Genomic DNA, 17,945 nt, shown 5'->3' on the forward strand with positions numbered 1-17,945 from the left:
GTATATATATATATATATATATATAGTCCCCTCCAAAATTATTGGCACCCTTGATAAAGATGAGCAAAAAAGGCTGTATAAAATAAACAACATAGGTAATGAGCTATATTTTATGCTCAAATATATGGGAAAACCATATTCTTTTATTCTAATACAATTGCTCAGAGAAAAAAGTTTTATAAGTAATACAATTCTTTCTCAAAAAGATAGGTGTCGGAATTATTGGCACCCCTAAAGTTTCTTATAAATAAAATCAAACAAAATTAAATCTGCATTAACATTCTACTTCTTTAAGTTCATCTCAGTCTTAAGGAACTGTATTGTGGCCTTCCATGGCTTCCTGTTTCACAGGGGTATAAAAATGAGGTAACACACATAAGAAATCCATTTGCCATCCATCACCATGGGGAAAGGCAAAGAACTCACAAATGAAAAGAGATAAATGGTTGTTGACCTTCATAAATCAGGCAGTGTGTACAAAACAATAGCTAAAAAAATAAATATACCACTTACCACTATTAGGGCAATAATTAAGAAGTTCAAAACCACTGGAACAGTGGTAAACTTGCCTGGTAGAGGACACAAGTGTATCTTGCCCCCATGCACAGTGAGGCAGATGGTTTGGGAGGCAAAGGGAAATCCAAGGGCCACAGTTGAAGAATTACAGAACTTGGTTGCATCTTGGGGTCACCAAGTCTCCAAATCTACAAATAGATGCCACCTCCATGCCAATAGGCTATTTGGAAGGGTTGCCAGAAAAAAGTCTTTATTGAGAGCAACCAACAAACGTAAGCGCCTGGAGTTTGCTAAACAGCATTGGCACTTCGATTGGAACCAGGTGCTATGGTCAGATGAGACGAAAATAGAGCTCTTTGGCGACGCACACCAGCGGTGGGTTTGGCGTCGAAAGAAGGATGCATGTGCAGAAAAGAACCTCATACCTACTGTAAAATATGGTGGTGGATCTTTGATGTTATGGGGCTGTTTTGCTTCCACTGGTCCTGGGCCCTTGTTAAGGTCAACGGCATCATGAACTCTACCCAGTACCAAGACATTTTAGCCAAAAACCTGGTTGCCTGTGGCCAGGAGGCTGAAACTTGGCCGCAAGTGGATCTTCCAGCAAGACAATGACCCCAAGCACACATTAAAAAATCCACAAAGAAATGGTTAATTGACCACAAAATCAACATTTTGCAATGGTCATCTCAGTCTCCGGACTTGAACCCCATTGAAAACCTGTGGTTTCAATTGAAGAGGGCAGTCCATAAGTGCAGACCGAAGGATATCAAGGATCTGGAAAGATTCTGTATGGAGGAATGGTCTAAGATCCCTCCCAATGTGTTCTCCAATCTCATTGAACATTATAGAAAAAAGACTCAGTGTCATTATCCTTGCAAGGGGAGGGTGCACAAGTACTGAAAACAAGGGTGCCAATAATTGTGACACTTCTTTTTTTTTGGAAATAAATTTATACTTTGAGAAATGTGTAATTTTAGTTGATTCCATTGAATCATTAATAAAGTCAAATATATTCCACATGTTGGAAAATATGATTCTATAGCTACTGCTTTTTCTCACCTTAACTGGAAAGCTACTTGTGTTTATATAGGACTCCAGGCTAATTTACATTTGTAGAGACCCGAAATGGGGTTGTCTCGTGAATGACCCCATCGCGACAGACACTTTACCCGAAGCCAATCTGAAGAAGAAGATCTGATTCCAGAAGATGTGACCAGCCCTCCATGTCAAAGTGAGACTGCTTGGAATTATTCTCAGGGTAGTCCCAAATGTGTCAAACAATGTTACTTTGGGGGAAAAAAATAAATAAAAATAAAACATTAATGCAGTAATAAATACGCTGCAGGCCTATGCTATAAATTATTTTATCAAACCACCTGATTTATTTATTTATTTATTAATATTATATGGAATTGAAGACGATCATGTATGAAGAGAAATGAAAGCTTACTTTAAGAAAGGAACGTACTGTATTGTATTTAGTGTATGTTCATCCACAACTTTTAAATCTATATATATATATATATATATATATATATATATATATATATATATATATGTTTGACACAATTGGGGCTACCCTGGAAAACATGGTCTATGGGTAGAATTGTACACAGTTCATTTCATTGTTTTTTCAGATGATTTTTTAATCAAAACGAAAATGATTCCCCTTTTACGCTGCTATTAATTCCTAGCAGTTTAATTATTTCATATTGTCATTCCTCAAACTCCATCAGTAGCCGGGGCTGCAGCAGACACAAGCCCCCGCTGTAGAAGCTGTGTTAAAGCTGCAGTTTCCGCTATAGGCAAAGCTAATGGAAATACACATTTGTCCTGAAGTTTCTCTCATACAACTTGCTGATTTAAGTATCCTGTCCCTGTGGTAAGTTTGAACTGGAACTGTTCTATTCGGGGAGGCAAGAAAATGTCCATAATTACTAGTTTAGTTTCCGCAGAACCGAAATAGCAGCATAACCACCAAATGAAAAGGGTGGCTGTTTGCTGTCTTTGTCAGCTCCCATGTTTATGATTTCTTATTTGTTTGCCAAAAAAAACAGAACAGAAAAAATATTTGTGCTTTGCCTGTGTTTTATTTTGAGATTCATTTAAAAAAGAAACGCTACTTTAAGAAGGTAAAGCTTTCTGTGCTGTAGATCACTACTTCAGTCACTATGAAATCTGCTCCACACAGACTTCTCTGCACGGTGTTGTTTTACATAACACACTGGGAGAGCAGGAAGCTGCTTTGCCCTGCTGTTGTGAGACAGCATTCACTACAGAGCGAGTAGATGTGATTGTAAGAGCCCGATAATGATGGGTAAGACGATTCTAGGACCACCCCCAGGGCTGATAGATATGAGTGTCCTTGCATTAACTTTTATAAGGAGAGCTTGCTCATCAGCTGTTCTGTATAGTAAGACATTTGTATTTGAACTGTGAGGATACCGGTCGAGCTCCTATTGTGAACAGGTAGCAGCACCATCAAAAACAGCTGATACAGATTCAGCCCTGAGGTGACTCAGAGGAGAGCTGCAATCGAACCATCCCCACCATTCGAAATCTATAATCAAGTTCCTGGAATTCCATTCGGGAGTCCTCTTCCGCCCGGATGAGTCAAGGGATTCCGCTCAGCGCTGTGAGAACAGCAGCTTTCAGGAGGGATGGGGGAGGAAGGGAGGGTTTGCAAAGACAGTGGGCTACTTTGCAATGAGAAAAAAGAATGCAGTGGAAGTTGCTGGAGCCACCAAATGATGGGCAAGAAGAACAGATCTTCACAGTAACGCATTCACATGGTGCTATTTCATGATAAGAAACGCACATGTACCTTAGATCTTTATAATTATCTAATGCTGATTTCGGTATTTAAATTCTTCTTTTTAGGAAAATAAAGTGTATTATTTGTATTATTCTGTGACGGGTATCGTGGAGGCGTTTGTATGTCACACTTTAGCTACATTTTTCCACAAGTCTGAAAAAAACAATTATCCAATTGTGATGAAACTTGGTATTAATATTATTTAGCATAACTTATTTGGAGTATCATAGTCTAGGGATTATGGAGACAAAATACCTGTATAATTACACAGTTATATTCTTTGCAACAGTGATTCAATACAGTGGAGTTGTGGGGTGTGCTTTGATCTCTTTTGTCTTAATATTTGAATAAAATGTTTTTGGAACTGATAAAGACAGTGGTTCAGTCATTGTTCAGTAATGTGAAGATGTTAAGCTAGGTCATTAAGATACTCTGCTGTCAACACAGCAAGCCTGGATCTACTCTTACCTGGCTGCTGAAGGACGCACCACTTACAATATTGTAGAGAGCCTAACACAACTTATATCTTAAGTGCTCTACATATCTGCCAGGAAGTCAAACAATACAGCGCACCATCAAGAACAGAAAAGTATCCACACGGACTAACATGTGGTTACTGTTGGAGTTCCTCTTTGTCCATTATAACTAATTTACTGGATTTGTTTGGTTTTATACCTCTACAGTTCATTTATGTCTGAAACAGTAGTATTGTATTTCTGCTAAGTCCTTGAGTGGTGAATTTCACACTTGACAGCATAACACCCGGCATACAGGCAGGAGAACAGAAAAGTGTTTTATCCAATCCGGTTAAGATCGGGCTAACACCAATGAGACCGTGGAAGGGTGTGTGCGTTCTGTAATGGTAGTTTGTGGTACATTGTTATATTCAGTGCCGCAGTGGATTATATACAGTCCTGTGTGAGTATCTTCTCCTTTCCCCAACGCAGTGGTTCACAACACCCCCTTGTACCGCTAATAGCATGTGGCTAAAAACAAATGCTCTAAATTCAATACTTACAAATGCAACATGTTTTTCCTTTGATAGTAAATGCAGTGTCAGTGTAACTGACAGCATGTTGTTGGTTAGATTTGATCAGTGATTACTCTATGCTAGCATCTTCACTTTCATAGCTGCATATACATAGCAACAAGGATGAGGTTGGGATGTGTTGTGGGAGGGCAGAAACAGGTAGATCTCGGAGCCTAATATGGGGATTGGTTCAGGAACTTCCTGTTTAAGTAAATTACTGAAAGTAACTTTCTGCTTATCTGGGTGTCCTTTCTACAAACCTGAATCAATCTTCATTTCGGTCAATTGAAACACATGGATGATGTATAATCAGTGCCCTCTTCAACACTGTTGGCAGGATTAAGGTTTCACATCTTTGTCCATCTGTAACATAACCTGAATAGTAATACAAGTCCTGGTGAAAAGCAATAACATTTCTATAGACTCCAGGTTTCAGATGAAATGTCACAGCAATTCCCTTTTGAATAGCACAAGTAGACAGCTTCCATATGCAACAGTGAATATTAATTCTAGTAGCCTGCCAGTCAGATTGAACAAGTGAGTATGCAATTAGTTAGTGTAAGTCAGTTCCGAAGCATGACAAGGCTTGTAAAACAGCATCAGATCAGGATCTTGGACTCTAATGACAGGGGAACATTGCCAATGTGGTGGTCAGGACTAGCGCAAGTGATGCAGGTGAAAAGCGAGGGCTCCAGCACTCAAAAGCTGCTGAGTCCACAGGAACAGGGAATGCCACTGAATTGTGCATGACTACAGTCCCAGCATTTCCTTGCTGTACAGTCCAGTTAATCCAGGTGTGGCAGAGCAGGGCTCTGCCCTTAGAAATACTGGCAGGGAAGGAATTAAATTCTCCTCCCTGCCCAGGTTGATTGCTTCAGGTGGGAGAAATCCACCAATTAATTATTCAATTATTACTCAGCCACCTGGCATAAAAGGAGGCCTCAGCCTCCCAGTTGGGGAGAGAGAGTTCTGGAAGGAGAAGAAGTATTTGTCTGTGTGTGCGGGTTTGTTAGTTTTGGTCCAGTGAAGGCAACGCCCAGCCTGGAAACTTTATTTGTAAGTTTTGTTTTGTGTTTATTTTTATTAGAAACCTTTTTGTTTGGCCCTCGTGCCTGTTTATTTTGTATTTTTGTGAATTAAAAACTTTATTTTGAACTTTAAACTGTCTCTGAGCCTCAACCTCGGTCACCCTTGTCACCCCAGGCTTGAAGGCTGATTTCCGTGCTGTGTGTACACTGACAAGACGAACCAGGTAGACATGAACTGGACCCAGAGTGCAGCTGAGGGGCTTCACTACAGCAGGAACAACCTGCCTGGGTGGCTTTCAAAGAAAATATATTTAAATTTAAATACAAACCAACCATTATTTATTTGTACATGTGCCTGTCAGAAACGCATGGAAAAGGCAAAAGTAAATAAATAAATACTTATTTGTGCACCCAATAGGTTTTAGGCAGCACAGTGCTTTGTTTCATAAATTAACTAATAAGGCCAATGAAGATCGGATTAATGGTATTAGCACTTTAAAAAACTATGTTGTGAAACAAATGTACAATTTATTGCAAAAATTTAAACTAAAGAAGAAATTCAGTGCACAGGGGACTGTGCACACATCACATTTAGATGATATATATCAAACTTTCATGGAACAGATTTTTAACTTCAGAACAGTACGTTCTGAAGTTCCTGCACATGTGAATAGTTCATGAAGAACCTGACGCTCCTGTGAGATCCTACCTGTTGTGTGTGATTGCCAGCTGTGGGATCCTAATCAGCAGGTGGGTGTGTTCCAGCGGGGTGTCAGGTACAAAAAGGTCACCTCAGGGCTGCTGTAAATCCATGAGAATTCAGTGCTGCTGCTGGAAATCCAAAAGAGCCAGACCACTGCTGCTGCAGGGCCATGGAGACTGTCCACGCTACCCGGACAACGAGAAACCTGTAGGACTGAAACCACCGATCGCCGTATATGTAACTGGGGTCAGGGTTTGTATACCAGGAATTAGTTCAGGGATATTAGATTCCCTAAAGTATAGCAGGGTGGAGTGCAGCGTAACCTTTAGCGGGACCCTTCTTTTAGTGGAGGTAACGCCTTGTCGTCGTCATGGCAACTTTTATTTCTTAGCTGTGTTTTGTTTTGTTTTATTGTATGGGTCCTACCATTGTTGGTATCGTCACGTGAGGTTCTTTGTGAACGCTTGAATAAAACCTGCGCTCATGTGTGGCATGTCAAACGCAATGTTCTGTGTCCCGATACCTTAATCCAGTAATCACCCCTGTTACAGTCCCCTTTATAAGTGGAATCAGTTATAAGGCACCATGTTGGTGGCTTCCGTGAGCCTCAAAATGCCATTACAGTGGCTTACACACTGGCATTATTGTTATAAAAAGACCCTGTGAGAGGATGTGTGGGTGATTCACTGATAACACAGGAGTCAGAGAGTGTCTTTGAGACACCGTACAGGCGCACAGGATTTATTAAACACACAAGTGCTTGTATTTTGGATACCCTCAGTGTTGCTACCAGCAGTGGTATCCCCCTGAGGTTCTGTACGTGCAGAAATAATAATTCATAATCAAAAGAGGAAGCAAAACAAGAAACAAAAACACAACTACAAAACTACAAAGAAAGGTGCTGCTATACGCAAGGTCTCTCGCCACCTCCGCTAACCTGCGAGGCATGAAATCTAATGACGTTCTCCTATTCCCTCAATACTGTGAGGGGTGCCCAGATTCCCCCTGAGCTTATATAAATAACGTCCCAGGCACTGTACTTCACCAGTATGGGTATGTATGAACTAATAGTCCAGCTGTTGACTTCAGCAGCCTCCGCTGCCTGTTTTAGTTCTCCACTGCTGCCTGCTGCTGTGTCAGGAACAGGCAGCCTTTTCTTTTACTCAGTCCGTACTCCACTGCTCCGGTCAGAGCTTCCGCTGTGTGGTATCCTGCAAGGGCTCACTAAAGGAACAGGACAGATCGACCACCCCCCCAAGACCCGCCCCTCAACCAATCAAAGAGGTTAGCGCGACACACCCTTGCTCAATCTCTTTGTGTCATCGCCATGATTGATAGGCGGGTCAAACAGGGATTCCGACCCAACCCCCCCCCACCCCCCCAGTCCCGTCACATACACAGTCTTGTAACTATGGTTCCCTATTATTCCAATGTGTCGCTGTTAAGCAGAACGATTAACACACTTTGTTGGAACTGTTTCTTGGGCAGGCTGGTGTGTGTTACTGTAACAGCAGCACTGGAAGGGGATGACAGTCCCTGGGGTGCAGTAACTGAGCTTTCTCATGGTCTTTGTCTTTTCTGCTTAGCAGCCTATCACATTGAAGCTGAGCAGCGTTTATTGGACCTGAAGGATGTTTTTTATGCTCCATTTGTATTTTATGGGAATATATTTGCGTGTAGAGACCTTTCTCTTTGGCCTTGTTTTTCAAGTGGGTGGAAAAAGCATAGCACATTTCAGCTAAGCTCTCCATATGGCTCCCCTGTTTATCGCCACCTTTATTTTGTGCATCTTTTTTATGAAAAGGAAAATAAAACTGTCAGTGTCACAAAACCAGTGAGATGCAGCTCTGAAGTTTCTTATAAATGCAATGTATTCCTGTTCCCACAGGTTGTGTTTCAGTGTGGAGTACGAGAGCATTTGGGATATCTGCAGTGTTTTGAGTTCCTGTGCCAGTGGAAGCCTGTATGAAAGGAAAGCTGGTTGGCACAGTGGTAAAGCACTGATTAAAACAATACAAGTTGGATTTGGTTTTACCTCAGAGTAAATGACTGAGAGATTAAATTGTAGGGTTGTAACAATTAAGGGACCATTTTGAATGCTGGAAAAAACATTTCCGAACTAACTGTCAAACCATTCTATCCCACCTTCAATCTGAATCTTAAAACACAGTGGGCAGGATTTTCAAACGGTCATAAATGATAATTCCAGTGTTAATCAGGGAATCGGTATGTAGCATTGATTTTGGAATTTTCAAGCGGTCGTTATGTCTATTTCATTATTAAATAATCACCCTAATGTGATTTCCGAAATTATGTTGATGTAGGAAATAATGTTCATATCTTAACGAGCAGTGCTTCCTGCGACTATTTCTTTTGCTTGTGTGGTAATTTAAAAGCAAATCCGTGTTAATTGCCATCATTTATCAGGAGTGAATTTGCACTTGGAAAAAGAGGGTTTTAATTAACGAAAGAGTATATAACTCACCTTGAAACAGACATTTAAATGACTGCGTCTGTGATGCTGACGATACAGAGAGAGAGTGTGCAGGACCAGGGTTAATTTCTTACAGACTACCTCGATAATTCAACATCTGTAGTTTTGAAAATATTTTAGCCTTTTCTATACTTGTGGTTATGAATGAGTTTTATTCACTTGTTTTAACCATTGGTAACCTTACGGAATGTTTGTTGTATTGCTAAAATGATACACCGTTATTTGCACCCAGTGTAATGTTACTACCAAGAAATTATCAATGCAACTGTAGTTTATTTGAATTCTGCATACATACATTATATTACAGCTGATATCTACTGTAGATTTAATTTGAATTATACAACTGAAATCTTGGTATAGAAAACGGCATATTAGATATTACAATAAAGTTTCCTTAGGTGAGTGTGAATTTGCAATGCGTCCTTGGCTTTTAACACGTCTGCCTTATCCACACAAGAACGAAGAACAGGCATCAGGGACACACAGCGATGCACTAGGAATGTGATCGAGATCACTGACATGGAATTTGCCTAAACGGATTTTGTAATGTTGTCAGAATAAATATATTCCAAATATAGAGGACAGTTGTGTTTTTTGTTTAACTGAAAAGGAATCTATTGAACAATTATTTATTAACTGCGCATATACTAGAGTATTCTAGACTTACATACAAATATTCTTGAGTAAAAAAAAAAAATAGCTAATGTTAATGGCTAATGTTAAAGTAATACAAACGTTATCCTTATTAAAACATTTTAATTTGATTTAAAATGTTGTGCTCCTGTGCTCAATACACCAAGAGCTGTTCACAAAGTTTAAATGCTACTTTCTTTGGCTTATTTAGGAATGTCATTGAGTCTCGCTCAATTTAATAATGCAAACACCTGTTAAAAAGCAAAGCTAAGGATGTGCTGAAACATGAACGTTACTTATGAGTTAGAACCTCTCAGATGCAGCTTTATGATGATCCCCTGCACAGGATGAAATCCCTGAAAATGACGATATAGTGGAGGCTGATGAAAATGTGTTTGAGAGTACAGTAATCCCTCGGTAGAGCGCTCTCGCATTAACCGTGGCCTCTGCTATAACGCTCACAATTTCTTTAGTTTTCCACGGTTAAAGAGTTACTTTCTGTGTATTGCGTTCTGCTGTAATGTACTTAGCAGTCTCCATTGATCTTGAGTATATAGGCAGGTGCACACTAATGGGTTCTCGTGGCTGATTGCTGCACTGCGCTCTTCCTACAGCGTGCTCTTCCAGTGAACCAGAGAGCTTACGTATCTAACAGCATGATGCAATTATTCAACCAACATGTAAACTACTAAAAAAGAACAGTAAAAACACTGCTTCAGTAACATATGTGCGTTCCACAATTCAGAGGCTTACTGCTTCAATTCAGAAAGCCTCGTGACTCACAGTCATGTTTTTATTTAATCTCTGTTCAATGTCAATGATAGAGACTACTGGGTCTGAGATGTAAGAGTATTGTCTTCAAATGTAAATACATGTCTCCAGGAATGCTTTTGTTATTGTTTGAAAGAACACTGAATTCTAGTTTGTCTCCTATTTTCGTCTGTTTATTTTCAGATACTGGATTTTATACAGTGTGTTGTGTGTTTTTATGCAAGGCTTGTTGATTCCTTTAGGTTTAAAATACCAATACTGAAGCATTTTATGTAATTAGATTATTATAGTCATGGATGCTGTAAATACAGTCATTTAAATGAATTAGTGGACAACTGTTATCAATTACCATAACTACTGATTATACTAACTGCTGGTGTATGGTGGGTTGATCAAAGCTCGAGAAGATGCTCCTATCTGCATTGACTAAACAAACACTGAGTACTGTATGGGCTACATTCTAAAAACCCTTTACCGAGATCGGCATTAGCACATTTCTTTCAGGAAAGAAAAACGCACCCACAAAAAGTTACGAAGCCAGACATGTTTCACAATTCTATAACTCAGACCATGTTGACAGTACATTGTATATGTACTACTATACAGTGTGCATACCCTTCACTAATTCACATTGTATATGTACTACTATACAGTGTGCGTACCCTTCACTAATTCACATTGTATATGTATGTGGCAATGTGCTCCGCCCCTGTGTGCATTTCTGTGTTATATGTTACGTGTTGTGTGTAAATGTTGGTGTATAGAGATGGCTGCACGGGATATAAATGGGTGTGTGCAGCACGAGTTATTTAAGATGTAATTGTATTTAGGCACGGGATTGCACATCACTTCACGTGCATTTAAAGTAATTAATATGTGAGCACAAGGTTGCACGTAATTAATTCACGTGCTGGGATTCAAGTGAATAATTAATTAGTAATTGAATCCCAGCACAACAGTATATATAGATGCACGTTTGACTCACTCGGGGTTGTGTGTTCAGGGCGAAAGAACGGGAGAGAGTGAGGAGAACGAGAACGAGAAAGAGAAAGTGAAAGTGAGCAATTGCTACGTGGTGCTGGAGGACCAGCACAGTACGTGTTTGTTTAGTGTTCGTCCCTGTTTGTTAGTGTGTGTTCGTTTGTGTTTGTCTCTTTATTTTGGCTACCAGTGCCGTGCCCTGTGTTTTGTGTTACAACCTTTTTTATTTTCTGTCTGTTAATTATTAAATGCTGAGCGCGATCACGCGCTCAGCTTCACCAAAACCCCAAGTCTCTGTTGTTTATTTCCTGGATCTGGTCTGACACCACCCACTCTGGCCATCTTTGTGACACGTGGTGTGACAATGTACTACTATACAGTGTGCGTACCCTTCACTAATTCACATTGTACATGTACTACTATACAGTGTGCGTACCCTTCACTAATTCACATTGTACATGTACTACTATACAGTGTGCGTACCCTTCACTATTTCACTGTTTCAGTATTATTTTACGTGTAAGAATCAAGATATTGCTGCAGCGTTCAGTTTGTAGTTGTTTTGAATTGGAATACTAGTACTAGAGGTCCTTATTGTTTCTGTGTTAACCCTGCAGGCTGGGATGATCCGCATGGAGAAGGAGGAGTTCTTCATCGAGCCTGTGGAGTCGGGTGGAGAGATGGGAGAGGAGGAGCAGGGGGGTCGGCAACACATCGTCTACCGCAAGTCCTCCATCAAAACCAGTCCCAGCAACCAAACCAGCGACTTCCACGGCAAAGGTCAGTCGAGACAAACTAGTCGAGACATCTAGTTACATCTTCAGAAGCATTGGTTCACAAACTAATCAAGACATCGAGTTACATCTTCAGAAGCATTGGTTCATCTGAAATAAAACTGGCTCTTGAGGGTCTCACCATTGCATATCGCTTGTATGCATGACTAGGCTTATGAACACAATAATATTTGTTGACGTGTGTATATGGACATTGGTTCAGCTATTCCACCAGTGATCTATTTTTTTATGGTACTGATGACCCTTAGAAAAGTTTCCCATAGTAAAAGCACACTAAAGTGCCTTAAAACATAGTGAAAACATGGTAAAGCACAGGTAAGCATTGTAAAGAATAGTGAGGTATGGTAAAGCATATTAATAAACATGGCAAACCAGGGTAAACTATGGTAAATGCATAGAATAACAATGGGAAAAGCATGGTAGAACTGCAAAAATACTGTGATAAACTTTTATAAGGGGGCACGACACCAACAATGTGGTTTTGACCCTTTGGTGAGGAAAACAAATTTAGAGTCAGTGATTTGTGGTGAAAACGATTTTGTTTCCATAACTAATACTAATAACTCTAAATTAAATTAAATTAAATCACAGTTTTCTGTAGAGCTGGCCTTTGTCCTCCAGAGGCCAATAACTCACTGACACCTGCTCTTGAGTTCCTAAGAGAAAATAATTGGACATTCAAAATTGGGGAGAAAACCAGAGGTAAAAATAATTGGGCGCTCTAAATTGAGCAAAGAAAATACACACATACAGTACAAAACACACACACACACACACACACACACACACACACACACACACATTTAAGACAAAAAATAATGTAATATAATGTTCTTACATTTTTTGAAAAAAAAGGATATATTCATTTAATAGTGTGCCCCAGAGAATTGCCTTGTACATTGTTCATAACTGATGTAATATTTTGGCTGCACTTTGCTGATTATTCCCTCCGCTATCCAGCTTGTGAAGGGAGACTGGGATGCGTGCAGAACAGTCTAATTCCATTGTGCTGCAAGCTGTAAATACCAATGTGTACATTGTATTATTAATGACCCTGATTGACTTTGGCACAAAGTAGCTGCTCTGCATTATGTCTGTCGCTTTCCTGTCATGTGGGAATGTGGGGCCGCTGAAATGACTTTTATAAGGGTATCAAAGCATTCTGCTAAACTAATGGAAACAAATGAGGCCCAGGCTGCGGAAACATAATACAATAAAACATACAATGAGGGAATGGTGCGCCTCTGTGGCCTTACAGCCGTTTCCACCCTAAGAACCTACAGCATGTGAGGCTTTCCCAGCCCTCTCCAGGCCTTCCTTCTCACATAAATAGCACACTTTGTGGCTGCTGTGTTGTCGAATGTAATTACAGGGGCTTTTGAGGTGCTGCGTTTGATGTGGAATTTGGTGAATGGAAAATCTTGTAATCGTTTAACAGAATTTAAAGTTATTGTTGCTTTGGCAGGCAGGGGACGTTAGGAAGGGTTCTCCAGTTTTATGAGGAAATCGGTTCCTTGAATATGTTCTTTTTAGGGAAGGGGTTGGGAGGCCTGTTATTCTTGTTCAGTGAAATTATATAGACAGTAAAAAGGCAGAAAAGGCCAACCCTGGCTTCCGGACTGCATTTGGAGATTATTTATCATATATTCCTAGCTGAAGAGGGTTCTGCTTTGTCATTGTTTTGTTTCTGTATTGTGATGTTCACTGGATCTCTAATGCGACTCAAGCATCTTGTTTACAACTAGAGAATTTGAGGTCAAAGTGGACAAAAATGTGCCATTTCCACCTTACTCCAGTAAACTCCTAGCTCCTACTTGGTAACAAGCGTTTTCTCATTTCCAGAGGGACAGAAAGCAACCCAAGCATGGTTATGTTCCTAGGTGATTTATAATTGGAAAAAATCACCAAAACACTGTTGGTGGATTAGCCCTTTCCCACCCATCTCATTAACGTTGTGTCACCTGGACCATATGAGCGAGAGTGTGGTCAATGGCTCAGTTCAAGATATCCAAGAGTAGATCTCTTAAATGTAATCTGATTCAATTTCACCTCATCACTGTTTTGGTGATTTTTGTATTAAATCACTTGAAATTTCCAATTTTAAATCACCTGGGAGCATAATCTTGCTTGGGTTGCTTTCTGTCCCTCAGTAAATGGGAAAACACTTATTACCACTGTAATGCATGCAGTTTAGCTTTCCCATAGCTTTGCATTTACCTTAGTTTACCATGCTTTACCATACCTCTCCGAGCTATACAATGCTTACCTATTGTCACCTTCATGTCTTATAAGGGTAGGCACAGGAGGGTTACAGCTCCTGGTGGATCATATATTCGTGCTCTAGGCTCAAGTGAAATTAGTTTAAGCAACCTGACAAACCTTTTAAGAATAACAAACAAACATTCATGACAATAATTATAAGAGGATAACAGCCTCCTTCAGAGAGACCATGTTTATTAATAATACACACTTCCAATTTAAAAACAATCCTTTGAGACTGCAATCCTATTCTAAAAACTTAGTACTATGTTGTTTAGGCATACAAAACAATCATATTCACCTATTTAAAACTAACAGTGTCAGCATATTCTACATATGTAAGACACCTATTTTTCAGGCAGAGAACAGTGCTACTCTCGCCCTGAGGAGTAATTAATTCAGAGCGGTCAGGTGATGTCAAGTAGGTAAGAGAGTTTTCACGCAGAGTCTCTATTCGGGATTCAGACTACAAAGGTTGCGTTGAGCAAGTCACAACCTCAGGTTGAGATTGGAGATTGAGAACAATTTAGTGGGGTTTGACTCTAGTATTTATTTCTGTCTGACAGCTGCCAACGCATCTTAATTGATGTCACTGTATCCGGTCATGCTGTGTGGTTACAATGTGTTTGAAAGCTGATATACCTATAATGCTTTACTGAAACGGTACAAAATACATATATTGCCTTAAGTAAAAATGCATATAATGTGCTAGCTTGGTTTATATGAGAAATATGTTTTTCAACGCCTTAACAAGAAGAAGAATTTTAGCAAGCTGACACTTCTAAATGTTTCTTAATACTTTTTAGTCCTATCTTAGTTAAACATCATAACTTGATCATTGCACCAGTACAGTTAGCAAAAAGTGTGTTATGTGGTAATTCTCAGAAGAACAGCACCAGACTGCAGCAGTAAGGTCGTTATGTTGGAAGTCAAGAAACACCATGGCTTTAAATAACAGAAGGTTTGTTATGCTGTAATTTTTTCGAAAAATATCACCCGATCAGTTCACAAAAATTTAAATATGTGGTAATTCTAAGCTGCTATTTGGAGGAAACACAGACCTCTGTTCGAGTCAAGCTGGACTCCATCGTCTTCTGTTTCCTCTGACTGAGATCTCTACCTTGCATTCAGTCAAGATGGAAGTCTTGCTTCGGATCCCTTCTCCTCCAAGGAAAGTAGCAGAACTAGCTCCATTATCCAATATTTAGCATCGCAGGTATGCCGAACCAATTCTGGCTGACCCCTGTAATGTACTGAAACTTCATCTGTGTGCTCCCCACATTTTATACATTCTGGGATTTCAACTGCTGCCCATTCTGCGTGATTAGAACAAGTTACCCTCACTATTTATTTTCCATTAAGAATATGGATCAGTTTTCCTGAGCTAATTCTAGCATAGGCATGTTCCTATCTAGGAAAACAGGCTTTACAATCTCCCTTAGTGTTTCCCTTTCTTTTCTGACATCTGTCACAGTTACAATCTTTTTGTCTCGGAAGGGCCCTCAGTTTCTGGAATATATTATCCTTAGCCCAAATCTTAATCTCCTGCAGGACAATTATGAAGTCCTGTACTTGTCCATTTCCACCTGTTCACTTAGGTGTGTCATTCTAGGCACCCCCTGAGCCATTTTAATGCTCTGGACAGTATATCCACATCTCCAGACTGCCACACTTCAGAATCATAATTACAGCCAGTTGATATTTCCGCCACTAAATTAGACAAAGTTGCTGCCTGAACACCTGTGCCTATTTTGTATATCTTCCACATCAGACCAGGCCTAAAGACCTTAGCTCGCTTCATGACATTATGCTTTACCATGCACATTTTGCTATACTTTTTGCTATTGTCATCTTTTATAAGGGGAGAGAGCTGAATTGTTGCTTTTTTATGTCCTTGATGAAGATCATTTATATACATGAAACTTCATGTAAAATCTTTCCAGCACCCATATTGTCTCACTTGAGTTGGATGTCTGGGGGAAGTACAGTAGTCTGTGCCCTGGCTTGGCCAATACATTCATCTTCCCTATGTGACACAAGCTCAGAGTAAAAATGAAATTGAGAAGTATTAAGAAGCAAGGAGTATGACCAACTTCTTTCACAAAAAGTGGTTCAAATTGCAGTTGGCTTAAACAGTGTTTTGTTTTTTTTTTTCTGTGAAATGAATGCTGTCTTTATGAAGAGCAAGTGGATCCCTCTGCTTGTTGCTTTCTGCACCTCTCAGTCTTTGTGTTGGCAGTAAGAATGTTACATTGACATTTCATAAAAGAGAAAAGCACAAAAAAAAGAGTCTCTGAAGGAAACAGAAGACAGGACAGAAAAACAGCTTGATGGCGGTGTCCATGGCAACAAAAGGCATTTTTGTTATGGAATTGAGATTTAGTGAAATTAATATTTTCTTTTTTAAATATTTCATTTTTTAAAGCGGTAGCGATCCACTGAGCGTTGTACTTCAGGAACCCTTGCTGAAATGTTATTTTCACTGCATGTATTTCCTGTAAACGGTTATATCAGTAGTTATACAACTCAGCGACTGGAAGCAGTGTGAGATTTTTTAAGTAGCTATTTGACAAGCAGGAACTTGATTCTAGACTACCTGCTTTCAACTATACAATCTTTATATTTACAGAACTCTCAATACTGTTCAAAAGATTCATCTCAAGGTCATTCATTAGTCTGTATTGGAAAATGTACTGTACCCATCAACTTATAAAAGCTGTAGAAAAACTAATACGCTTATTTTGTAAAAGGCATTTAAGGTATCCCCTAATTAATAAACCTGACAAAGTCTGAAAAAATGTATGAATGAGAGGAGGGTGTTTGGCCCAGCAGTGCTTATCCGGTTCCTAACAGCTGATTGATCTTGCTGGTCCCAGCAACCCATTCCATACCCTCATCACTCTCACCTACCCTCTCTCCTGAGTCTATCCCTTTAAGCCATGGGATTTATAGCATATTGATACCAACACTCTAGTGCACTCGCTGTATTGCTGTTGTATTATTTGTTAAAGCTCCTACAGTAGTCCTAGTTTCAATGTCAGTGAATTCTTTGTATTTTATACAAATAATTGAACACCCAGTTTGCTTGATATGCAAAAATAGCTCACAATGGTGCAACATAACCAAATGAACACAATGCAGTTTTTTTAACATTTAACCTCAATACGGTGTGCTGACCTCTATAACCAAAAACAACACATGCTTCAGTTGAACATTTACAGAGTGGCAAAAGGATTCAGGGAGGGAAGAAGCTTTCGGGACCCTAAACCAACTAGGAGGTCTGGTTCCTAACAAAGGATATGGTAAATAATCATCCTGTAATTATATCCTATTGGAGCATTGAACAGAACTGTGGGACACTGTAGCTTTAAGACTCTGTGACAGGTATGGCTTGGCGGTGACGTCAGACCAGGAAGAGAATGACAACAATACTGCGGATGAAGTGCTGGTGCGTGGATTTATTATAAAACAAAAGTATTTAAACAAAACACTGAATACAATATAAACGGCAAGATTGGCCAAAACAGACAATGAGCAAACAAGTATCTTGCTGGTTTATAGCCAGCATGAGTAGCAATTGCTTTTATTCAGACTGTTTACATATCTCTCTCTCTCTCTTACGTTCCTCCTCTGAACAACCAACCCTGATCAGCAAAAGCTCCTGTTTTTTATATTGTGGTCGAGGGATTAACTGAATTACCTAGTTTGTCCCTCAACCACATTCTGTTTTATCATCTGCATGTCCGACAGCCAGTTTGTCAATAACTCATAAGTCTTTTAGCTTATAAAAATGAAAGCTCATGCTGAAAGGAGGGAGGAATCAAGACTTTCTTGGTCAAAAGAGCTACTGATGCTCGCTGGTCAATAGCACTCTTCACCAGGCTCTTCTCAAACTGTCAGGCCTGACCCCAGGGCGCT

The 17,945-nt window shown here is 39.7% G+C and overlaps 1 protein-coding gene across 1 annotated transcript in view; it reads left to right on the forward strand.

Annotated features, from left to right (window-relative positions):
- Positions 1 to 17,945, forward strand: part of LOC131699416 (A disintegrin and metalloproteinase with thrombospondin motifs 2-like) — a 233,400-nt gene that overhangs the window by 62,751 nt on the left and 152,704 nt on the right. Inside the window, exon 3 of the mRNA XM_058996040.1 lies at positions 11,592 to 11,754. Coding sequence (XP_058852023.1) covers positions 11,592 to 11,754 — 163 coding nt within the window. The remainder of the gene's footprint in view (positions 1 to 11,591; positions 11,755 to 17,945) is intronic.

Source organism: Acipenser ruthenus, chromosome 22 (genome assembly GCF_902713425.1).
Source record: "Acipenser ruthenus chromosome 22, fAciRut3.2 maternal haplotype, whole genome shotgun sequence".
Taxonomy (NCBI): domain Eukaryota; kingdom Metazoa; phylum Chordata; class Actinopteri; order Acipenseriformes; family Acipenseridae; genus Acipenser; species Acipenser ruthenus.